This window comes from Engraulis encrasicolus, chromosome 16 (genome assembly GCF_034702125.1).
Source record: "Engraulis encrasicolus isolate BLACKSEA-1 chromosome 16, IST_EnEncr_1.0, whole genome shotgun sequence".
Lineage (NCBI taxonomy): Eukaryota > Metazoa > Chordata > Actinopteri > Clupeiformes > Engraulidae > Engraulis > Engraulis encrasicolus.
In genome coordinates, this window is record NC_085872.1 from 9675328 (window position 1) to 9700588 (window position 25261).

Sequence of the window (25261 nt, forward strand, 5' to 3'; positions counted from 1 at the left end):
GTTCACGTGGTCACATGATGGTTCCGGTAGGGTACATGGATTTTGAAATTTTCAGTGAAATTTGTCTCGCTCCCAAGCGAGACAAATTAGACAAATTATCAAATCAAACTGGGACATTTTAAGAAGCGACCCTTCACTGCACGACACTTTTAGAAATATGCCGACGTTTTGCTACAGGCGTGCTCCCAGCCTACGGGACAAGCTACCTCCCCACGCGCAAGAATGACACTTGGCTGAAAAAACCTGTGGGAACTTTTAAATGCTTACAATCCTCATGCAACCATTGCGCGAACATTGTGCAACACAAGGAATGGACTGACTTTAAAACTAAACACGTTTACAAATGCAAACACTTTGTGAACTGCAACACGACGCATATAGTATATCGTCTCTCTTGCCCTTGCAATTGTTTTTACGTTGGCCGTACAAAGAGGCGCCTGAAGGAAAGAGTAGCCGAACACAAGTACGCAATACGCACCAACAATGAGGACTACCCGATGGCAAGACATTTCCAGAGCGCGCACAACAATGATCCCAGGGCACTAAAAGTTGAAGCCCTGGAACACATCCCTACGGCCCCTAGGGGGGGGTGACCGCCTCAAAACATTATTACAAAAGGAAACATTCTGGATTCATACTTTGGATGCAATGAATTACCCAGGCCTCAATGAGGAAATTGATTTTAGACCTTTTTTGTAATGACTGAATGACCACAATGAGTATGGATGACCCTCCTTTTTATTGACTTAAAATTGATGCCTGATATGTCTGAATATGTACATGCATTTGAGTAGGCTACTCTTTAATCGCTAGGTAACCCATGCGCAATATCACGCTTTATTATACTTTATTATTCTTTAATATTATACTTTTCTATTGCAGTGTTTATATCAATGTGCTTTCATACATTCACTGAAAATTACAATATCCATGTACCCTACCGGAACCATCATGTGACCATTTGAACTGATAAAAGGTCACGCAAATGAACTCTCTCGTCACGCCCTGATGAAGACCCTGTGAGGTTGAAACCGGTTGACGTTTTTAGTTATGTACCGCAGTTAAAATGAAGGGTTTTTAAATTAATAAACACCATACTACTCCTTGTCTCTATGCAAGAGTCGCCTGAAGTAGGCCCAACGGCCAACAAGTTTGGATTTCATTGTAACTATTTGGAAATCAATCTCTTGGCCTACCCCTTCCATATTGAGAACCGAAACACTGTTGACTGCTGCTGTTGATTAGGCCTATTTACACATGTTATTTTGTTGTCTACCTCGCGTGAAGCCTAATTTCAAGCTGTCCATCAACAGCAAACGTAGATGTTTTAGCCGGTTTGCGTCTCTCCATGTCTCAAACTCAGGGGTGCGGTCTCCTTCCCGCCGTTGTAGAGAAGGCGTTATTATTCTAATTACGATGGTTTTCAGACGCTGGATTTATCAACAGTCGCTCACTCTTACGATGGGATTGGAGAGGTACACATGTTTAGTAAATCTCATGTGAGCTTCGTCGTACGACAAGATCTGCGCTCATTTCTGCGATGGTTTCTACGCAAGTTTGATAAATGAGGGCCAATGTATTCAAAATGTCTTATTTTGTGAGCTGCACAGATTCTCGCAGAATGTGCCATACACCATCACGAATGTGCCAATTGACACAAACAAAATGGCCATCCCTACCCGTTGTCCTGCGGGTCCCTCTTCTCCTTTGACCCCTTTGGCTCCCTGTGCGCCTTTAGGCCCTTGATCAGCCTGGGGGCGAGATGGGGATTAATTGGACAACAGAAAAATCTCTAAAGTTAAGCCGGGCATACACTGTACGATATTTTTGCTCGTGGGTATTAAGCTCCTGCTCACACTGCACGGTGGAATTTCACTATTTAAAAGTTCACATCTCACGACTCACGCCCTCACACTATACGAGCCGACAGTCGGATGCGAGCCAAATGCTTCCACTGCGCGACGCGACAGGCATGTTTCCCCGGTATGCAGAGGAGGGAACCTGCGCACCTGAGGTGGAGATGAGGTCACGCTCAACAGCAAATCGCACGGCCCTATTAATTTGTGCATGTGAAGTGTCAAATCGGGTTGTAGCACTGCTTTAACTGTGCGATTTACGCACGAGCCACGACCTGGATATCAAACCGTTTTGATTTTCTTGCGACCCCGCGATTGCACTATCGTGAGGCGAAATCGCTTGTCGTTACCCCATGTACACTGCACGATGCGAGACTCACGATTGACCTGCGATTGAGCAAGAAATCGGCCCGACTCCCAAAGAGTCGCGCGAGTGCCAAATCAGGGCAAAATCGGGGCAAAAGTCGCACAGTGTAAGCCCAGCTTTAGTTAGAAAGAAAATCTCTTCACCAATAGACTCTAAAATATTGCTAACATCAGGCTATCTCTAACTCTGTCTATTCCAGATCACCCCACCCCCCCCAACCACACACATGAGCATTATTAATACATGTTTTAAGTAAAAAAAGTCCACTTCTATTAAATATTTTTGTGCATTCTGTGATGTAGCTAAGGCTCTTGCACCCTGCTGACACAATATTATAGACAGGTATAACAATATCCTACGCTTGTTGCATTACAAGTTAAATAAACATAGTGAAAATATACAGGGGAGAAGGGAAAGATACAGAAAATGCAGATACAGAAACTTTATCAAGGACATGATTTCTGAATGGATTATACATTTCTCTGGAGCATTAACTGCTGTGTGTGGGTGTGCATATACTGTACGTGTGTACAGTGCAACTCATCAGTCCCTGCATGTCACACATTACTCAGTGTGTGTGTGTGTGTGTGTGTGTGTGTGTGTGTGTGTGTGTGTGTGTACAAATGTGTGTGTATACTGACTGCAGGGCCTGGTCATTCGCCTCTTCCAGTGGTCCAGTGTCACCTACACTCCTGACGAAGCCCTGAAGTCACAGAGACAGACAGACAGACACAGACACACACACAATGAACAGTGTGCTGCAGATGGCATCACACAAGAAGGACTGACGATGGCATGAAACACTAAATGGCATCAAGAGGTACAGGTACTAGAATGGTATTAGAAAAAATAGATGGCAAATTAGTTTGTTCCATCAGTGACAAGTCAGATTTCCACAGGAAGATGTTGTACAGTACTGAAATAAATACAATCCAATAATGCCACAGTACCAAAGCTTAATTTCATATTAGGTCTGATCAAGGGCCATCAAAATAATAAAAGGTTGATGAAAGCCCTGGTGTTGCGGACTTTATTTCTTATTTTGAGTGTATGCATTAGTCCAGCATTCGGGCTGGTTTTAAGTGTGTGTGTGCGTGTGTGTGTGTGTGTGTGTGTGTTTCACATGTTTCATGTTTTGATTACACGTACATATGCAGATATTTTTAAAAGCAAATATTTATTTTATCTTCTTACATATGAAGAGCTCTTTTCCAAAACGCTATATACACCATTTTTGACTTTTTGCATTTTAATATTGGAATGGACGGTTCAGTAGTCCTATGATCTATGTGTGAATTCTTACCATTCAAATGCTTTGGGAACATACTTTTTTAACCTCTGTAAAATGCATTTTGCAATGCAATTCAATGGAATGCCCAATACAAAAATGTCAATTTCCCAACATTCTATAAAATGGATATATCTCATTTTGGAAAAGAGCTCTTCATATATTAACAGTATGTCGATCAAATGAAACACACCCTACTGACAGGTGTACCTTAGAAATCTCCACTAAAACTCTAAAAAACTATTTTAGGGAATTGAAGCTCTGTTCATGTGCAAAAAAGAGACAAATGCGTTCCAAAAATATCAATATACGTGTAAACAACAGGGTCTTACTGCATGTTGTGTACCCACTCTTTCTTCTGTGCATCCAGGAGATCATGGCAGTCCCACCTCCCTTCTGAGATCCGGTGTACACGCACACGCTGCGGCAGTAAACCCTGTCTGTGGGTCTGGGAGGTCCTGGTAGTCCCATCTCCCCTGGAGGCCCGGCGTGGCACTGCCCCCATTCCCCTCCCGACACTCAGGAATCCCTCAGCCGGTTTCCATGTCCATGCAACTGCCCCAAACAGCCTTCCCAGACGGCCGAAGCACCCTTCGCCCAACGGTTCTTGGACCACTGCCACTGTTGGCAGTGGAGCCCCGGAGCTGGCCCACACGCCACCCCAGACTGCAACCGGGTGCCTTGCCCCCAGCTGAGTCCGGACAAGCACTGCAGTGAACGCCCTTCTCCACACAGTGAGACCACCTCCCACCTGCGCAGCAAGGCATTCCACTGACCCGGTTGGCCACCCACCTCAAGGTAGCCGAAGGAACCGTGGAGCAACCTCCAGCCAGGCATCAGGACAGGCCCTGCGCATGACAATGCCTCCGCCATCCAAAGCACCTGTAACACCAGAGCCACTAACCTAAGCCAAGCCTCTACAACTCTACTCTAATATACTCTACTCTGCTCTACTCTACTCTACTCTACTGAGATTGGTGATACAGGTTCTCTCTGAACATTGCAGACATCATCAGGCCAGTCCCGAAGACCTAACTGAAAGCACAACAGTGCACAGTTCCTTCAGTGGTCAACAAAGCCAGTACAAGACCCTGCGTTACAAGCAAGAGACAGTGTCGCTAATGCAGAGGAAAACGTTCACTGCAGTACTCATACTCAAAGTCGACTGAAGGCACAACACCCAATTGCAGTCCGGGACAACGCACAGTCCAAGTCCAGAACTCCTCCACCCACAGTAGCAGCAGTCCAAGATCTATTGGACGAAAGGCACTTCAGCAGTCCAAGGCAGCTGATCAGGACAGTTTCTAGACATGGAGAGCAGCTAAAAGGATCCTAAATGTCAAGAGAGGATATGAAGGGGGAGGCAGAACCTTCATCTGAACCCTTTTTTCTGGGAGGTGGAAGCTTTTTTGTCCTTTTTTTCCTTCGAGCTTGTTTTTTTTCCTTCTTCTTTTCTTCAAGCTTTATCCTCCAGGCCTCCAGGTGAAGTGTCTTCTCTCTGTTGGGTTGTGGTGTGAGTAGAGTCTTTGAGTCTTGGTCACTGGCAGCAGAAGGCTGTACACGGGTCAACGGCGTGATGCACTCTTTAGATGGTGGTCCACTGCGGCTCACTGGTGCGGCGATGATGCATTGGCACTCAGCAGTTTCCAATAGTGCATTGGTTTTCCAGTCTGGTGGTTATTCACTGTAGAAGTTTCTCACTGTCAAGTCTATGTCAGCACTGGGTTTCCACACTTGAAAGAGGACTGTACACAGACAGTAGTAGTAGTAGTAGTATTCCACTCGTCTTGTCTTTTTTATTGAGGTCACTGACGTTGATGTTTTGAAGTAGTTGTCTTGAAGTAGTGGTAACAGATGGAGTAATTGTAGAACAGCAGGCCAGAAACCTTTAAACATATAAAACACAAAATAAAATAATTAAATACACTGCATTTAAACATTCACACACCCACACGGAGATCACTACATCACCTGCAATACAGACACTTTCCGCGCTACTGCGCATAGCCTACACCAAGTAAAAACTCCCGAGCCACATTGCATGCGGCTTAATGGTCAATAAGCCCCACGTCACTACAAGACAAAACAAGTCCGACAGGCGGACAAAGATGCGTCCGCCTATGCATTGCCATCTTGTGGACACAGGAGGGAATTACTTACAAGTTTAAGAAAGCATTTCAGACGGACCGGCAGACCGCCTTCTAGAGATAATAGGACACATCTGAAAACATGAGGTCAACCAGGTGAAATGACAGCAGCGCTCAGAATGAATGGTTGTATGGACATAGGCCTATCCTCACGTTTCCGCACTGCTGGCACACAATCTTTTGACTACACACCACTTTTGACTACAGAGAACGTAAGGTCCAGGCTACCAAACAGCAATTCAGCAATTCTGCAGTACAAAAAAAGCAATTTGAAACCATTTGAAACGAAATGCCACCTGTGCCAGGACTCACTAGTTTCACACCGTGTCGGCCCGGATGGACGGGATTTGGGTTCAGGCCCGTTGCGTTAAGGTAAGCAACGTGGGCAGTTGCCTAGGGCCCCCGACTAGGAGGGGCCCCCAAGGACGACAGGTTATGTATTCAACAGCAATGAAGATTTTAAACAGCTTTATAATAAGACACGGTCATCTGTATGAATGGCTCTGCTGCGAGGGAAGCAACAGCGCCTCCCTAATACCCCCTGCTTGAGGGGCCCCCCCTTCCAATTGGTTTGCATCAGCGACAGCGTCAAGTCAAGTGCCGAAAGATAAGGCGCAATGACAAGTTTAGTCAAAGTACTCCCAGCTGGAGGGGCCCCCCCTTCCAGTTGGTTGGCATCAGAGAAAGCGTCAAATCCAGCACAAATACAAACTGAAAATGAAGCGACATAATCTCTCTCCGTGAATGTTGCACAGACGCCAGTATACATTTTTATTTTTTTGGCTCCAGACAGTTGCTTTTATAATAAGAGTTACTCTCGAAGACAGCATTACTCTCTGTACTGCAACCAAACTGTCCCAGCCCAGTTGACATCGCACAGTAGATGGCGAGATGCTTCATTTACAGTGTATTATCAGTCTGTGAAGTGCTGTAAAGCACTGGGCAAATGTCAAGAGATTGTTCACTAACGCGCCGTTTCTCGACACGGAACTGTTTTGGATGTTGACAAATGCAAGAAGAAACGAATGAACAATGTGCATGCATATGACCAATATTTCGGATAACATGAGTCAACACAAGTGAGCTGAGTGGGATAGCTAAATTGTAGCACAATAGTCCCTTTCTTGCTATTATGTGGACTACAAGCTGGAACTTGGGACTATAATTGTGGAAACGTGTGGTTACAGTGAGAGGTTGGGATACATTCTGCGGTCAAGACAACGCAAGGTAAGGGCACTGGGAGCCTGTAATTGAAACCATGGAGTAGGCCTAACGCAGGTGGTTATTCTTGGTCGCTATAGGCTATTCGTGGCCACGTTTGATTTCATTTCTATTACCTGGTCCAGAACACACCCCTTCTGGAATGATGACTGCGATGCGGTGATGTGCAGTTAGCTTATTGTTTAATGCATTAAATGTGAATTGTTGCTGTACGCGGAAGGCTATTACAACACAACTTTTTGTGTTGTGTTTGGATTGTATTATTTTCAAATGCATGGTGGATGCAATACGAAACGCAGTGTGGTAGAAAAATGACTGAGTAGTAGCAGGGAGGTTGTCTTCTTAAAAATCCACCATTTGAGAGCGTTTTTTTTTTTTTTTTTTTTTTTAATATCGTCTGGGGCAGACCCCCCTTGCCATGGTTACAGAATTCTTGCTTACCAATATCATATCCCCCCCACTGTGCCTGTTCATTAGTTTCTCAGCCTTAGATTTCTGGACTGTACTGTTTTATGAGTCAATAGTTCTTTTTGCAGAAATAGTGCACCCTCGGTTAGATTTTAAAAGTGGTTGGAAAGATTTGACCTAATTCTTTATTTGTGATTGGCAGATCATGATTTTGGTGGTAGGGTCAAAAAACCTGATTGGGCCATAGCCAGGCCTACTCTCATGTGAGATAGGCCAGGTTACAGTAAACAACAGGACATTCAATTAGCCTACATGAGAAAGTGTGAGCCTATTGAATTGAATGGGCTGTATTTGCCCAGGTCTTATTCATGAAGTTTCATAAAATGAACTGTAGGGATAAGTTATCATAATAACTAGATTGCATTTCCTCACAGGAAATGCTGGTGTATGCTTGCTCGTTATGCCTTCGTTGCCCTTCATTCATGTGCCCTACAGTACATAGCCTAAACAACACTGTGTAGGTATGAGGCAAATTCCTGTTTGTCCCATTAGGTTTACATGGATTGTGACATGATGTTGTAATGGTAGGCTATGTGACCATGACTGAAGTGCCATCCAAAAATGGTCTGGCCCATCCGAAACAGAAATTCTGGCGCGGTCTCTGCCCTGTCAGGCTCCTACCCGTCCCCGTCCCCTAGGGCTCCCGACAACCCCTTTGCCTAGGGGCCCCAAAATCCTAGAAACGGGCCTGTTTGGGTTGTGCGTATAGCCTACTCGTGAACTAGAGCTGAGGTCGGTGGCATGCATCATGCATCAACTTTATTGGTTTATTATATATTATTTATTATAATACTTGTATTTTGTCCACATATAAAAACATTACTTTAAATCTCAAACACCATGGTTCTAATATGCCTCATTTTCAATAACTGGACTACCAGTAAACCAATGACACACTGCTAACTGTTAGAATAACAGTTAAATAAAATTGCATCGATAAAGTTACATGGAGTAGGCTATTATGGCATTTAGGCGTAATATGTTGATAACGAGGATATTTTTTTATTAGGCCAAATTATTTTGTCCACCTACAAAAAAATACATGTAGGTTCATTCCCAAACATAGGCTAATGCTTCCAATAGGGCCATGGCTCGATTGCAATAACGGGACCTTCTGGACTGAAAACAATTGCAAGCTTCTAGACTAAATTGTCAATATCGAGTTGCTTTGCGTAGGCGATTATGTAATATGCTGATAGCCAGTGTTGCCAGATTGGGCGGGTGCCCGCCCAATTGGGCTACTTGGGATGAGCGTCGGCGGGCAAAAATGGGAAAAATTGGCCATTTGGCGGTTTTTTAAGCCGTTTTGGGCCCATAAAAGTCAATGTAATTTGTTGAATTTGGGCGGAATTTAGCGCATTTTGGCGGTTTTTGAGAACCTTTTGGGCGGGATTTGGTCAGACACATCTGGCAACACTGCTGATAGCCTACATTGCATTTGACCAAACAATATAAATGTCAAGTTCACGATTTTGCTTGGATTTTTGTTCGGTTTTGTTTTCAAGTTCTAACCTTTGTGAATTGTGTGTGAATAATGGCATCACGTGTAGAGATGGGATTTATGGCTCTTTTTCGGGATCCGGATCTTAGTGGCTCGTTCCTTTCAAAGAGCCGTTCAAAAAACTGGATCTTTTGGCTCTTTTTTAAATGATTTATTCAGTGTTAAGAATGTAACATTTTGACTCCTCCTCAAGGTAATTTTGTCCAAACAACAAATGATTATTCTCCTGCTTCTAAAGACCGTTTTTGCCTCTAGGCCTATTTGGGGCAAACAATTGTATTTTTTCCCAAATTTTATTACTCTGGTCGAGGTCACGTGCTTAAAATGAATGAGAAATGAATGAAATAACGGTCGAGTGGCTCCCCCAGCTGTGATCCGGTTCCCATCGTTCACTTCAGGGAGCCGTTCAAAAGAACCGGCTCGTTCATGAACGACACACCAACTTGTGCCCGGCCATTAACGTTACAACGATACATGGGGGGGGAAACAAAGGAAGAAAACTGTCCAACACTACCACACAAAACACTGTTGTGAGACAAATGCGGTTTGAATGACACTTTACGTCTCGCCACAAATGACCAGTTCTACCACGAAGTAGGCTAAATTAAAACCACAAGTGCTTACCAGCTCCCTCTCCAGGTTCCCAGCGTCACGTTAGTACAGTATTTCCAAAGTAGGCTATTGAAGTCAAGCACAGCAAGCTGTTGTGTGCGACTCAGCGCGTCTTTCCAAAACCGACCGAGACAACCTGAACCTAATTAAAAGCACCTGCGTTTGAGTTGCGCATACACACATGAGGCAGAGCCATCTAATAACAGAGTTGCGCAAACCGGGGACCAGGAAGTCGGTTGGTGATGTGATTCGCGTAGATTAAAATGTTTCTTAACAGTAAACTTCTGTTCGTTGGAAACTAACACAGAACCATCACATACCAAACAAAGATTAAGTACAAACAAATTACATTACCTTTACCACATTTTCTGTGTTCTACGGCCACCTCCTAGAACTAAGTAACTTCTAATAGAACTAAAGTCAATGGGGATTTCCATGTTAACGCTCCGTGAGGCTCCATGAGAGCCGCCATTGCTGTGGAAAGATTGGTCCACAGAGGTATATGGGAGTGACGTGACTCTGTTATTAGATGACGCTGACATGAGGCAGTCGGCTCCAATTGAGGCAGTCGGTTCATATCAGAGAATCTCTAACAGGGAGAAGGTTCAGTCTCATTGGTTCCCATTGTAGTCAGTCAGTTAGCTTTGCAAAGTGTCTTGTAAAGTGTAAAGCGTAGTTAAGTCCTTCATATGGGAAAATGTATGGAATGGAAAGGGGAACCCATGCTAAATACATTGCTACTGCGTTTTCCAGTCACAAATATTATCAACAAAACATTCCTGGTAAGCACTATGACTGTTGTTTAACAATAGGCTGTATTGACAAATCGTTCAGGTGTGTAGTTTTACAGCAGGTTATAAGATTTCAACCTGAACTCGCTAGCATCATGCTAATGTTTATGGGTTTGGTCCCATAAAAATTGAGCTTTGTGACCCAGTATATAATAATCTAGTGGCGCAAAATAATCGAAACGCTACTTAAATGGGGTCTTATTATTTCTAGCTTCGAACTTAATATTAATATTTCAGGACAAAAAATTATTAAAAATCACAAAAATTATAATGGTAAAAAACCATTGAGAGTAAATAGAATGGAGGCCAAAATTCTATTTCATTGTTGAAGCCAAGTTGGAGCCAAGGTTGGACCCAAAAAGACCAAAAAATGGCCAAATCCCATTCATTCCTATGAGAGACATAAAACCCTGTATCTCCCTTAAATGCCACTCCAGGGGGATCATTTTTCGCTCAACTAGTAGGTCCCCTTGCTCTCCAACTTACCAGGGTGGTGATTTTTTGTGGTGATGTTTTATTTTAGAGAGATATTAAAAGTTAAATTGACCAATGAGCATCAGAACATGGTTTGATTGACCGTTAGAAGTCTTGTTGTTGTCCAATCAGCACCTGCGTTTGGCGTTGCTAAGGTGGAATGTAAGTTGGAATGTTCCCAAATCTGGCTTCAAAGCGTTGAATGGCAAATAGCGTTGATTTGGCGTCCATTCTATTTACTGTCAATGTAGAAAACTCCATTGACACCCATTCATTTTGCACTGGCCCGTGGTTAGGGTTAGCCAGTTGTGGCTAGTAGCTAGTTCCTTGAGTGAACACCCCCTGTTCATATGCAAAATGGGGAGGCGGAGCACTCGGAGGGTCACAGGCAGCCTCGAAATGAATGGCAGTGAGCGAGAAGCCAGCGTATTGAAGGGAAAAACACGCTGTTTTGAACTTGTAATCGTCCGGGGAAACTTCCTTCAAAGTTCACAGCCTGCCTCGTGAATTCAGGGAAATGACAAAAAAGTGGGACATATAGGGCCTACGTACATCCAGGTGACCACGAGCACTTGTAGAATCCACAGCCCCCCCCACCCCATCCCCCAATCAGCTCAGTTTGACAGCTGCCAAAACGCTCCCAGAGAAGTTCAATTTCGAGAGGCTCCACTCGCCACTCTTCCGGGTGGCACTGCACTGTAGGGGCGCCAACGGAGGACTGCAGACTACACTCAGAATGAATGGGCTGCGCTCTCGTCTCGACAGCGCCCCTAACTGTAGGCATGGGTTAAATAGCTAGAAGGCTTACCGGTAAATAGTGTACCTTCCGAATGCTCCGCTCGCTGGGTACGTTCTGACAGCTGTCAAACTGAGCTGATGGGGGGGACTGTGGATTCTAGTAGCCTATGGGTGCATTCCAATATGCGACATTGCCTCCTCCACTTGTGCTTGTCTCCTCGTCCCGCCTCCTGGCCCCTCCTCCGTGGACAAAATTATAAAGTTTTCCAGCTGTCAGCCTCGCCACAGCTTTTGAGGGACTGTTTTTCATTCACCATCCCAATTGCAAATGAGAAAAAGACTTTACAATTGAGCTTTTGCAAGATATTGAAATATAATGCTGTTGTCAGTGATGTCATCATGACGAGAAGCAAGTGGAGGAGGCAAGTGGAGGAGGCAAGGTCGCATATTAAAACGCACTCTAAGTGCTCCTGGTCATCTGAGAACCACGCAGCCTCACATGTCGCGCGTGAACCCGGACCGATAACAAATGGTTAATTAATCAATAGATATTGGTGTTTGGGACCCTTAATAGAGTTGGCTGAGCATACAGTTAAGTAATTAATCTACTGTGATCTAGTTTTCATTCGTTCAAATCACAGAAATAGTGGCAACAAGAGACATTATATAGCAAGGCTTTGACGTACACCTCTCAATGATGGTGGGGTGATGAGATGTATTTTTTTCATATACCACTTATTAGTTTTAATGGTAAGAACCCTACAGACAACAATATTTCGGTATTATTTATTCATTAGATATGCCTTTCTTTTGTATTAAGTAAGTGTTAATTTAGGTCCTTAGTTAAGTATGACCTAATAGTTACTTAACTATTAACTGTACCCTTACTTATCTATTAGTTAAATAATTATATTCTATGAACTTGTGACACATGGTAATAGTTATCTAATAATTAAGTAACTGTTTACTAATGTTTAACATATGAATTAATGACAATTAATATGTGTCTTATGTGGCGTTAAGTAGTGATTATTAACCCTTACTAAAGTATTGGTTATAGCTAATTTGCTGTTAATTATGGCCCCTTATATATATGGCCCCTTACCATGTGTCACAAGTTCATAGCATGTAATTCTTGAACTAATAGTAAGGGTACAGTTAATAGTTAAGTAGATATTAAGTCACTTAACTAAGGACCTAAATTAACACTTACTTAATACAAAAGAAAGGCATATCTAATGAATAAATAATACCAAAATATTGTTGTCTGTAGATTGTGTACCCATCATGCACTGCACTTCTTGGAGCTAATATTCTGAAACATTAACTTAAAGGAATGGTTTAGTTTAGCTTCAAAATTATTACTCTTCATAATGTTCTGCATTTATTGTAGGGTTTTTACCATTAAAACTAATAAGTGGTATATGAAAAAATTACATCTCATCACCCCACCATCATTGAGAAGTGTACGTCTAATCATTTCTATATAATGGCTCCTGTTGCCTTTTAAATCTAAACTAGATGTCACAGTAGATTAATTACTTAACTATAAGGTATGCTCAGACAACTCTATTATAAGGGTCCCAAACACCAATATCTATCGATTATTTAACCATTAGTTATCCGTAGCCAACTCTAATGTAAGTGTCCAAAACACCAAAATCTATCTGTTAATTAACCATTAGTTATCCTCAGCCAACTCTAATATAAGGGTCCCAAACCCCAATATTTATGTATTAATTAATCATTAGTTATGCCTTACTTTTGTATTAAGTAAGTGTTAATTTTGGTCCTTAGTTAAGTATGACCTGATAGCTACTTAACTATTAACTGTGCCCTTAGGTCTACTTATCTATTAGCTAAATAATAATATGCTATTAACTTGTATTACAAGGTAATAGTTATCTAATAGTTAAGTAACTGCTTACTAATGTTCAACATATGCATTAAGTAAGGGTTAACGTTCGGCGAGAAGGTCGCTACCGTGGAATAGCAGCACGACAGAGAGAATCTTTAGACCCTGACGCGGAGCGGAGGGGTCTTGTTCTCTCTGAAGTGCTGCTATTCCACAAAGCGACCGACTCGCCGAAAGTTAACCCGCTTATTATATGGATATACTTAAATGATTCACACATGGCGGGGACATTTCTTTAGGCCTATTTAATGTGAAGTCTACTATAGTTTTAATGTCAAAAGATTGTTGCTGCGCAAACAAAACAGTGCCGTTGTGGAACACCGCTAACAGCTAGGTAGCCAGGACAACAGTAGTTGTCTATCACAGCAGCTGATTAGAGTCTTGTTGAAAAGTCGCTTTAGCAGTGAAAAGTCTTGTTGCCATTGACAGCGGTCTGTTATAGACCAACCCGTCCGTTATCGAAAAATAACAGACGTGCGAACTTTGGGGAGCCCGTTGAAATGAATGGAGCATTCGACCGATGACGTCACAACCATATAATAATAACAATTAATATGTGTCTAATGTGGCATTAAGTAATGATTATTAACCCTTACTTAAGTATTAGTTTGTAGCTATTTTGCTGTTAATTATGGCCCCTTATTTGGAAGTGTTACCGGAAAATGGATATATTGTGCCTTGGGAAAGAGCACTTCATATTTTCATGGAGGTTTATCTATACTGGAGAGATTACATACCACACACATGCTAATAAATCACATGGCAACAAATCATACAAAAATGACTGCTTTTATTCATAGGTGTTGCTCTAGGGCTACAACATGCAGCTGATCAAAAATCTGTTGGAATGAAGAATGACTTAAAAAAAAAGGTTTGAGAGAAACCATACAGCAAATTCAAATGAATGATGATAACATGCGGTGTTAAGAGCTAATACTGGGACATGGGTTCAACCTTACTCCATACACTTTTAATATGTCTATGGCCCTCTACACAGGGTTTGCAATGTAATTAGAGGCCTCAAGTCAAAAATCATGTTCTCATGCTTACACTAATGCATATTTCAAGTGACTTTTGGAACGGCATTTTTAAAAACCTTTTTTTCTATCCTTGTATTACTACTTCTTAATATTGGGTGGTTATAAGTGGGAGTACATGGATCATTTTGGAAAGAAAACTGTGGCCACTGAGTGTCGCCCTGTCTCTCTCAGTGGAGAGACGTTCCAGCATATCCCGTATCTCTCTCTCTGAATGGGTTACGTCCTTCGCTGGGGTGGCTTCACTTTCCACCCTTTGTGCCTCCATGTCTTCCTCACTCCACTTCACTGTCCATGGATTGCAATGATCCCAAAAATGACAATATTTACACGAGCAGACACAAAATGCACCCTCATTTTCTCCACACCAACTCACACACGTAACTCTGCAGTCCATCTTTGGTTTTTAACAATTTTGTCCCATTTGACATTTCACTACATCAAGCTCATTATACCCAGTCAGTCAAACACGCACAAACGACACCAGTACCTGTAACAGAGGGGGGTGCACATACAGAGACATAGCATTTTGTGTCTCATGGGGACTGAGGATACAAGGAAAGCTATTTCTATTCATGTTTACATTCACATGTAGTATCATATGGAAATGATATGTGATATTATGTTGTAGTGTTTTTCTTCCTGAGAAATAGTGTTAGTAATTACTGCGTTGTCAAGTTTTTTTTCAGTCGTACAAACAAAATAAGGCAAGATCATATTTTTATATATATATGTGTTTTTTTTCTTCTTTTTCTTCCTCTGTTATATCACTAAGAGTCTGTCCTTGTAGCCATAGTGACTGTTCTAAGTGTTCGTGTTCCAGAACTCGGAGCCAATTCTAGAATAAATAATCTTTGGAAAAGTGCATCTTTATTCGCCATCCGCGCTGGCCTGACGTGTCACCATAGTAATAAACACCAGACAGCAACCCATGGCCCTGGCCAAACAAGCATACGCCAGGTAGGGGCTGGATATGTCTGACTTGGGGAGGGTAGACGAGACCACGCTCTGTTCCTCGTGTTCATCTCCAGTCCCGGAGGAAGCCCTTCAAAGTACCCAGCAGCTGGAGGAAGTGTGACCATCCCTCCTCCACGTTGGGACAAAGCTGTGTACTGTAAACACAACCATTTATTTCTCTGTGGCACAAACCAAATGAGGAATACCTGCAGCCTTTGCAAACAACATCACGGCCAAGCTTTTCCTCAACCTTGTGTTTGCTTATGTGCTTGATGTCCATCTCGTCTTTTGAGTATTTTTTAAAAGAAAGAACAGGCCCCCTACACTGAGCCTTGTTGCGCTGCTGCTAGCCTACACCGGGCCCTTTTTTAGTTTGTCTACTGAGTCTTCTCCCTTGTCCATTTGATCATGGTCTCTGGGGAGCGGTAGAGGAATATCAGCTTGGAGTAGAGGTCCTCTTCCAGGTCCAGCTCCCCGGTCTCGCGCACCAGGAAGATGTCGGTGCAGAGCTTGAGGATGCGGTCCACGTTGGGCAGCTCCTCGAACATGATGGTGTGGTGGATGCCACTGAAGAACTCGCGCACAAACTTCCCGATGACCAGCACCACCGACGCGTACAGGCCCATGATCCTGTTGAGAGAGGGGATAGTACGGACGTGTGTCAGGATTTGTTAAATGTAAACATTTTATTCATCTATTGCAATTTCCATGCCCTCTGCGCTTACATTGGGTGCATTGGTAAAAGGGTAAATGACGTTTTAGCAGTAGCACATGTCAGGGCGGCGCAACGACAGCCAGTCATTATTGTATGGGTGGATTTTTTTGTTTGTTTTTGTTTTTGTTTTTAGTGGACTATCTACTGTAAGAAGCATAGTTATTGCAGCAGATGAACCACCAATTACTAATAAATTTATGGGCATTAGATGCCGTCGCGCCACCCGACGTCTTAGCCCAAAAAAACGTCTTTGACCTAAATTCAATCAAACACTGTACACCCACTGTAGTTCGAAAAAACAGACTTCTCTCTTGATAAACAAATGGAAGCTTGGAATTGATTAACGGTTTCAAAGTCAGAGGTCTGATTGTTGTGTGCTCAGAGCGCTTGGAGTGGCAGTTCATGAGCATACCCAATGATGAGGGGCTACAGTACAGGTTACAGGTTATGCAACAGTACGTAGGCCTACAGAATGTGCCTTACCCATATCCATGAAAACTGAACATAAAGTCAAGGGCATGCTTCCCGAAACGTCAACATATTGAAATACGGGGGAGCTTAGTGCCACAGACTTTATATTCAGTTTTCATGTGACTTTGCTAGTCCTACATGCAATATTTTTCAGATGGATGAGCGTGTTTTTTCTTTGTTTAACGTACCCATATCCCGCCAAGAAGCCCACGCTGGGTGGGCTGACCTGGTCACTGAATACATAGAACTCCAGCCCTTCTTTCTTCTTGTCTTTGCTGATGCGGCCTGAGGTCTGGTCTATTATCCACCACTCCTGGGTCATCCCTGTTTCATTCGCCGCTTTCGTTTGGTTGGATTTCGATTTCGACTCAGGCCTCCTCAGGTTCACTGTTATGTCCATATAGTTCTCCTCTGGGCACAAAGGCAGAGAGGAATAATCAGATTATGTGGAGCTAAGAAAAAGCACACACACCTCTGTCAAAATTCCACAAGGTACTAGACTAAGTAAACTAAACAGGAACAACAAAAATAAAGTCTGTAACACCAGGCTTTATTTTAATATGATACAGCAGGCCTCAATGACTTTATTTTTGTTGTTCTGGTGTAATGATATTAACAATGGATATATCATTGCACGTGCATTATAGGAATCATTGTAAGCTTTGAAAGTCACTAACCACAAACACAAGGCAACACAATAGGTATATACGTGTGTATGTGCGCACTTACCGTCATAAAACTGGTCGATGGGTTTAGCATTGGAATCACTTGGAGCTCTTAGATACTGAGGGAAAATGTGCGGAATTGTCCTGCAGATAACAAATATAAGATTCATACATCATTGAAAAAGTAAAATAAATTTAATATATAAATATACACTAAAATAAATTACTGTAAGCATTGAGAGCAACACATCATGCCCCACAGCAGAAAGAACAAAAGCACAAAAAAAGATCAAGAGTGATCCACAAGACACTTACACTGATTTTGTCCTGGTGCCGTTGAGCAGCTCCACCAGTGCGTTCCTTGTGTCATTCGCCAGGTTTTTCACGAACTTGCCGCTGGCTACCTCCGCCTTGGCCCCTAATGTAAGGTTCCTGGGTGGAAAAACATCCAACTGCTTAGTCCATCATGCCATCAAAACAACCCTTCTTTTACCTGAATGCATACATTTCCCAGAGTGCAATGCACACCTCAATATCATTTTTTTTCTAAAAAAAATAATTTCCCCTGATTAAGTACATGGAACCTGTACAGGTAACCTGTTGCTCTGCGAAATAATGGACAATACACTGCAAAGTAATGGACACACACGCTGTGTCTGTGTGTGTGTCTGTGTGTGTGTGTGTGTGTGTGTGTGTGTGTGTGTGTGTGTGTGTGTGTGTGTGTGTGTGTGTGTGTGTGTGTGTGTGTGTGTGCGTGTGTGTGTTTTCTAGTGGCTCACCTTTGCACAGACCAGTCGATGGTGATGGTGAAGTCGTCTTCGTGCAGCACCTCCATGAGGTTCTTCCTGCTGGGGGGGCTGATGGTCCACAGGGAGTTGGAGCTGCCCTCCAGGTGAGCTATGGTCAGGTCCTCGTAAATGTAGGTCTCCAGGAACTGCATGATGTCCTATAAGGAACAGACAGCACTAAGACCACACCGGGCGTATACATACTGTACACCGACTACCTGGATTATCGGTGGTCTACCTAAGTTGGGCAGAAATGTGCTATAGGCCTACTGAGGATCTAGGCTACTTTTTATTCAATTCTTATTCATTTCTATTTCCCCCTTAAACTGACCAGATGTGCATATGGCTATGGCTATTTACAATGTCAGATCACTATTATATGAAGTAGTTCTTACATCGTTTAAAAAAGGTTTTTTTTTCTTACTGCGTTTGATCCAAATTCCCGCAGGAATTTATTGTATTCAGTCTCAGTGACATTCTTCAGGTGATTTTGCTGGGCGCTCATGGTGAAGATATGCTGTAGATTACAAGCAAGCACAACGAAGGGGAAAATAAACACAGATCCACAGATACACAGATCATGAGGGGGTTTAGAGTGTGACAAGGTAGATAGGCATAAAATATGTACATATGTACTGTATATGTCTTATAACAAAATTCTGAGAGATCAGGCTGTTTATAACTGACAGAAAGGTGTAGAAACACTCATTCATCCTAATGGTTGCCCACACTCTCCTTCCCTTCACAATAAACATGTGGCAATTTGAATGTGTTCTGCTATGAACTAGCTCAGTTTAACTAAAAGCTTTTTAACACAAGACAAAAAGTGCCTTGTTGTATATCTTCAAAACATTTATGCTGTATAGTGTATTACCTCAGACCCTCCAAGCTGAAACCTGATGATTATGAACAGTTAGGCCTAAAGTTTTGTGAAGGCCGTGTTTTACATTCACTACAGTGCAACTGTTACTCTACAGAAAAAAGAAACTAAATCGTGATGCACGATACTGTAGGTATCGCCATACATATCATCCCACCCACCCCTACTACATTGCACTCAGCTGACGCTTTCATTTCATTCAAAGCGACTTACAACTATTATTTTTCAGGGTATTGGTTACAATCCCTGGAGCAATGTGGGGTTAGGTGCCTTGCTCAAGGGCACTTCAGCCATAGATGGAGATGTAGGGAGAGGTCAGGGGGGATTGAACCGGCAACCCCTAGATTGAAAGACCAACTCTCTAACCACTAGGCCACGGCTACCCTACTGCCATATATTACCTCAAACCCTCCGAGCTGCAGGCTGATGGACACGTCCAGGGGTTTGTTGACGACGCCGGCCATGGACTTGACAAGGGACATGAAGAGCAGCGGGAACCAGACGATGCAGATGAGCAGCATGACGATCATGCCCCCCATGCCATACTTCACCACCTTCTTCTTCTTCTGGCCTCTGGGTTGGGGATAACGCTGAAGATAGGGAGATATAGAAACACACTCAATTCAGTTCATATACACACACCTGCTGGATAACGTTGTGGCTGGGGGTAGCACTGAAGGTGGGAGATACCGTACCGTATACAAACACACTCAATTCAGTTCATATACTATGCACATGCGTTGTATTAGAAACAGCAAGAACACACGCAGGCACGCATGCGCGTGTGCACGCAAGCACGCACGTACACACACACACACACACACACACACACACACACACACACACACACACACACACACACACACACACACACACACACACACACACACACACACACACACACACACACACACACACACACACACACACACACACACTGAGTGTAGTACTGCAGAAGGTAGACAGACAGAGATAGTTGGTACACAAACACATACAGTATGCCCACAGATGAGAGAAGACACACAACACACAAACCTACTCAACAAACTCAACCAATTAACAATTAACCATAGCATAGATAGCATTAATACATCTCCATCAGAGTCAGCTGTGTGGACATAGCTAGCTGGTGTGAGTTTGCTACTGTACCTTCTCAGACTCTCTCCAGCACTTGAGCACGAATATGTGGGCGTAGATGTCCTCCACGCAGATCCAGCTGGACAGGCTGAGGGTGGTGTCCGTCCACACCCAGTCCATCACCGCTCGCAACTCCGTCAGGAATGGAATCAACCGGAACCTGAAGAGAAGCATGTCAAAAGATATGTAGAGTGGAGTGAAGGTATGAACGTAGCAAAAGGTATTGTTGCAGCAATTTGCAGCAATTTACAGTACTTCTATTTTTATTTTACACCATCCGGTAACAAGTGCTCAGACAGCTCCCCTCCGCCCTCTGGTTTTATTGGGCAACTGCCAAGACTAACGTTTTGACGTTCTCACGTCTTCTTCAACGTTAGTCTTGACACTTGCCCAATAAAACAAGTAAACTTCCACATCTGGAGATGCTACGGTGACTACTTTCTTTCCATACAAACACACAGCTCAGATGATCACATAACCTGCTCGGCGGAGGTAATATGAGCTGCCGTGGCCACCCTTGGAACTCACCCTTGGAAGAGGAACAGGTTCACGTAGTTGTAGCTCTTGGTGAGGAAGTTCCCCAGCACCCTGGTGGGGTAGCCACAGCGGATCTGATAGGCTGACAGGCCAAAGTAGATACACTTCACAAAGTACCATACCTGAGCCACCCGATTATCACTGAAACGCCTGGAGGAGACACAATGGCAGACTTGACCAATCAAAAAACTGTTGCAACAGTGCATATAGTCTCTATGGACTGTGTCATAATAATGATATTTTGTTATAGTGTTGTTATTTAATTCAACACAGTGCTTGTCATAATACATGTTGGCCATCTATGTTGCATTTCTAGCTTCAAAAGGTTAAGAAAGCACAGCTCAGGATGTAGAATGTTTGATCTCCATGTGATCAATGGCCAGTAACAATATGGCAATATGTGGACAATATGACTAAATGAAGTCAAACGACTGGGATGGGTTAGCTAGTTGAATTGGTAAAAATACTGGACCTTTCCGTCACTCCAGGAAGGAGGAAAAACATCCAGAAATGGATCCCGAACACCAGGACGACCTGGAATATGACCTTGCCCATAACCGTCTTCTTGAGGTACAGGGCCCGATCCACCACCATGGTGCCGAACTGGATTAGAACCATGACCAGGAAAGCACCAGGCACCTGGTCCTCAGACAGGGAGGAGGCGATGTCAGCTCCACCTGTGTGTTTCTGCGAGGGGTAGACGATACCAAGGTGAGATATGGAATACAATAGCATCTTACCTTACTGCAGATGGGTCCATCGACGGGCCTATTCAGTCTAGAAAACACTCATTTACATCATAACAACATTGCTTTTATGCTGTGACCCTTTTGTATCTACGAATATTTCCGCGACCCCCCTCCCACATCATATTCCAAACGCGAAACATTTTTGTCCACTAATGTAGCTAGATGTTGCCGTCATAGACATGTACTGTATTAGGGCTGTAACGATACACTAAACTCACAATTCTGATTATCCTGTTTTTTTACTTAGAATTCGATACTCCACACGATTTTTAAAGGTATCTTTTTAAATCAATGAATTTGCACAATTTTTCACTTAGGCCAGTTGTTTTCTGGACTGACATAACTTTGAAAGGGCACATCACGATACTGCTGTCATGTACGGAGATGCAGTGTTGTGACTCTGCGTATCGCGATTTCTTGGTTCGATACAATATTGTTACAGCCCTATAGGTGTTATTTAAGTATTCCCTTCTCTCCGCAACCTCCCTGCAGGACCTCCTCCAACCCCCTAGGCTAGGGGTCCCCACCCCCAGTTTGGGAACCAATGCCATACAGAATTGTCTACAGGGGCTACATGGGTACTACTTTCTGTAATACATTGGGCCTACAAAATGTATACATCTTATTCCTAGCAGGAAACATGGTCAGGTCTGTCCAATTCATTTCAAACTGTTAGGGAAATCAGCCAGAACAAACAGAGAAGCATGCAAACTGTGATAAATTTGAAGTTTGGTCAGCTGAAAGCACAAACCATTTTTTAGCACACAGGGCATTTATAAGTCCTGTGTGCCTGAAGGTTTTTCGGATATGAAAAAAATAAGTTGAGTGTTGAAAACTTACTCCAAAAGCCGTGAAGTTAAACACAATAATGATGAAGTTCACAGTCTCTGCCAGGAACATCATCACATAAACGTCTGTCACAGCACTGTACTCTGGATGGATGAGGTTGTAGAAAAACTGGCGAATGGGCAGGTAGATCTCCATAAATCTAGGGAAAAGAATGATACAAGAGTAAAACATTTATTCTCTTTATTAAACTGTCACCAAGAACAATGTATGATTCATTCCTTTTACATGATATATTACCTAACGTTGGAAACTACAAAGAAATCAAGCAGTAAGTACCAGAGTTGCATAAATTAGAAGTAGAAGTACTCTTGCAGATGTCAAAGCAACTCTACTAGAATGAGATTACATAGTCGAAACAATGTAATATCACATTACTAGTGTTGGATTTACATCTGAAGGAATACTTCTTTAACTATATACAACTATATAAGTACCTCATGCCCATGTGACCTTGAAGGTTCAGGCCAAGAACTAACAATGTGTTTCCATTATAAGACTGTTGGAGTATCGAACATAGCATGGGCAGCTGTGATTTAAGAACATTTAACTGGCCCAATTTTTTTTTTCAAAACCTCCAAACATTGAACAGAATAAAGTAAATCGCATTATGTTTATGCACTGAGGGACAAGTTATGCTAAACAAGTTATGATTCAAGATTCAAGATTTGTTTATTACGTCTTTGTGTTACGTGTTGGGTTTTTGTGTCCTCAAAAAGATTAAAAAGAAAAAAGAGAAGGGAGGGGGGGTTGGAAAAAGTGCAAAGAAAGTGCCTTGTTGTCTTCAGCATGAGTTCAGCAATCTAACTGCTTGATGAAAGAAGCTACTTCGGAGTCTGGTAGTGTGAGCTTTCAAGCTTCTATACGGTTTACCAGATAGTAATATCTCAAACAGTTCATGGTTCACACAGCACTTGTTTTAAGTTTATCGTTACCAGAATGGCAATGGGTGAGGCGTAGAGTAATGTGTTATGTATTATGAAGCAAGGCATGTGGACTTGACTCACCTCTTGAGAAGGAAGATCTTGACCTTTATGAGTTGCTCTTTGATCTTCTCTATGATCATCTCCTTCCGCGTCTTCTGATGGACCTCAGGCTCACTTCCATCCTTCTTACTGCTATTGCGTGTGCTGGTGCTGCCTGCAAGCAGGACCATAGTATAGCATTACCCCACACTGAAAGCCCCATAGCCACAGAGTACAGTTAACATCATTCTTGCATTATTTTATGAATTGCTCTGAGTGCAGCCATTTTTTTTCGTCTCTTTTGATTCAATCAAAATATTTGTCTATGCCTTGAACTAATGATGATGGTGATGGTGGATGCGCGCAGTGCGCAGCGGTCCCAGGAGTACTAAACTTTGTATTAGTTTTTGCTGCTACTAAGTATTGTACCCGAAACACAATTTCGTTGCCTTTTTGACAATGACAATAAACTCTTGATTGATTGATTGATTACTAATGCTTAGTTAACAGGGTTATAAATACCACTGTCCCCATGCCACCCCATATCTGATTAAAATGTCAGAACAGGGAGCTGCCAAAATATCAAGCTTTCACAATCACACTGCCCACAAAAATGACATAATATAAGGTGACAGGTCTGACAGGTCTTTGGTCCTGACCCTCCAAGGTCTCTCACCTCTTTTGGAGCGCAGGGAGGAGTGCCTGGACAGGTGTGAGGCGCCACTGGAGCTCTTACGCCTCCTCTGATAGGTGCGCTGCTCAGGTGTGCGCACCTGTACCTGCACCTGCGCGGAGTCCACGGACGTGCCAAAGTTGATGGACCTCATGGAGCCGACGGAGCTCTTACGGTCCTGCTGGGAGCGGGAGTGGATGGAACCTGAGGACGCCTTTTCAGATAACACCTTCTCCTCGTCTTCCGACTCGTCACGATGAAGACCCTTGTCCTTTGTGGGAGGTGGCCTAGGGTCGTCATCATCCCATAGGCCGTGGCACTGATGACATCACAGGTGCAACAGAGTGTACTTGACATAAGTGACCATGTTAACAAGACAGCTGTTACAGTTACAGTATGTCAAACACAGGTCAAAACTACAAGGTATACGGTGATATATTTTCCCCAGTTATTAATATCATAGTACGAATCAATTGTTAAGATTTCACATCCACGTAAATCCTCCTAAAGGGCAGTCGTGGGTAAGCGGTTAGGGCGTCAGACTTGTAGCCTAAAGGTTGCCGGTTTGACTTCTGACCCGCCAGGTTGGTGGGGGGAGTAATCAACCAGTGCTCTCCCCCATCCTCCTCCATGACTGAGGTACCCTGAGCATGGTACCGTCCCGCTGCACTGCTCCCTTGGGGCGCCATTGAGGGCTGCCCCCTTGCACGGGTGAGGCATAAATGTAATTTCGTTGTATGCAGTGTTCGCTTGTGTGCTGTGTCACAATGACAATGGGAGTTGGAGTTTCCCAATGGGCTTTCATTTTATTTATTATTTATAAAAGCTTGGTGTTGAACTCGGCAATGGAAATATAAAACCTGAGGCTGACCGTGGGTCAAAAAGTGCCATTGCTGTTGCTTTAAGAGCACAGTAAGGCCAAGCATTACCTTCAGAATGGAGCGATGGAAGAAGAGCACCAGGAGCTGCACCAGGTCGTAGTGCACGTAGCCTTCCTTCTTCTCCGTGCCGATGATGTTGGGCGGGTGGTACGGCTTGTTCTTGTTCATCGCCAGGTTTTTGTTGAACGGGAAGAAGCCAAACTGGAAGAAGTACTTCACTACAATCGTCACCTGTGAAGGCCAGAGATGAGAGCAGGAATATGAAGAGCAAGTGTCATTGGAGTGAAATTGGACTAATTACTGCACATAATGTTTTACAACCAAGGACAGTGTGGCATCTACTTATATAATAGTCATTGTCTTGATGCCGAGCAAAATAAATGGATGTGTCTGCAAGTGTTGAGAGGGAACGACTAAGGACAAAGTGATAATAATAATGAGTGTAATAAAATGTCCATATGTGCTAAATTATGTTAACCTCAGATTTGCCTGAGAGCAGCAGTAATGACGCATGCTTACTGTAAAAGGTGCAGTGTTTGAGGTTTTTATGCATGGCACAGCTTTATGAGATCAGGTAAAATT

The 25261-nt window shown here is 43.1% G+C and overlaps 1 protein-coding gene and 1 long non-coding RNA gene across 4 annotated transcripts in view; both read right to left on the minus strand.

Moving 5' to 3' along the window:
* Window positions 1–1678: 1678 nt before the first annotated feature.
* Window positions 1679–5389, minus strand: LOC134466264 (uncharacterized). Its single transcript, XR_010038250.1, has 3 exons — window positions 3862–5389; window positions 2865–2926; window positions 1679–1751 (listed from the first exon to the last, which is right to left on the minus strand). It is a non-coding gene; the product is annotated as an uncharacterized LOC134466264 (long non-coding RNA).
* An 8777-nt stretch (window positions 5390–14166) lies between these two features.
* The window catches only part of LOC134465097 (piezo-type mechanosensitive ion channel component 2), a 140598-nt gene continuing 129503 nt past the window's right edge, over window positions 14167–25261 (minus strand). For all 3 annotated transcript variants that reach the window (XM_063218542.1, XM_063218541.1, XM_063218540.1), the window contains 14 exons: window positions 24728–24910; window positions 23802–24117; window positions 23168–23300; window positions 22155–22302; window positions 21038–21252; window positions 20557–20715; window positions 20041–20188; window positions 19293–19481; window positions 18436–18528; window positions 18003–18169; window positions 17539–17655; window positions 17288–17367; window positions 16747–16969; window positions 14167–16002 (listed from right to left, as the gene is read on the minus strand). In XM_063218542.1, coding sequence (XP_063074612.1) covers window positions 15750–16002; window positions 16747–16969; window positions 17288–17367; window positions 17539–17655; window positions 18003–18169; window positions 18436–18528; window positions 19293–19481; window positions 20041–20188; window positions 20557–20715; window positions 21038–21252; window positions 22155–22302; window positions 23168–23300; window positions 23802–24117; window positions 24728–24910 — 2424 coding nt within the window. In that variant the 3' untranslated portion in view covers window positions 14167–15749. The remainder of the gene's footprint in view (window positions 16003–16746; window positions 16970–17287; window positions 17368–17538; window positions 17656–18002; window positions 18170–18435; window positions 18529–19292; window positions 19482–20040; window positions 20189–20556; window positions 20716–21037; window positions 21253–22154; window positions 22303–23167; window positions 23301–23801; window positions 24118–24727; window positions 24911–25261) is intronic.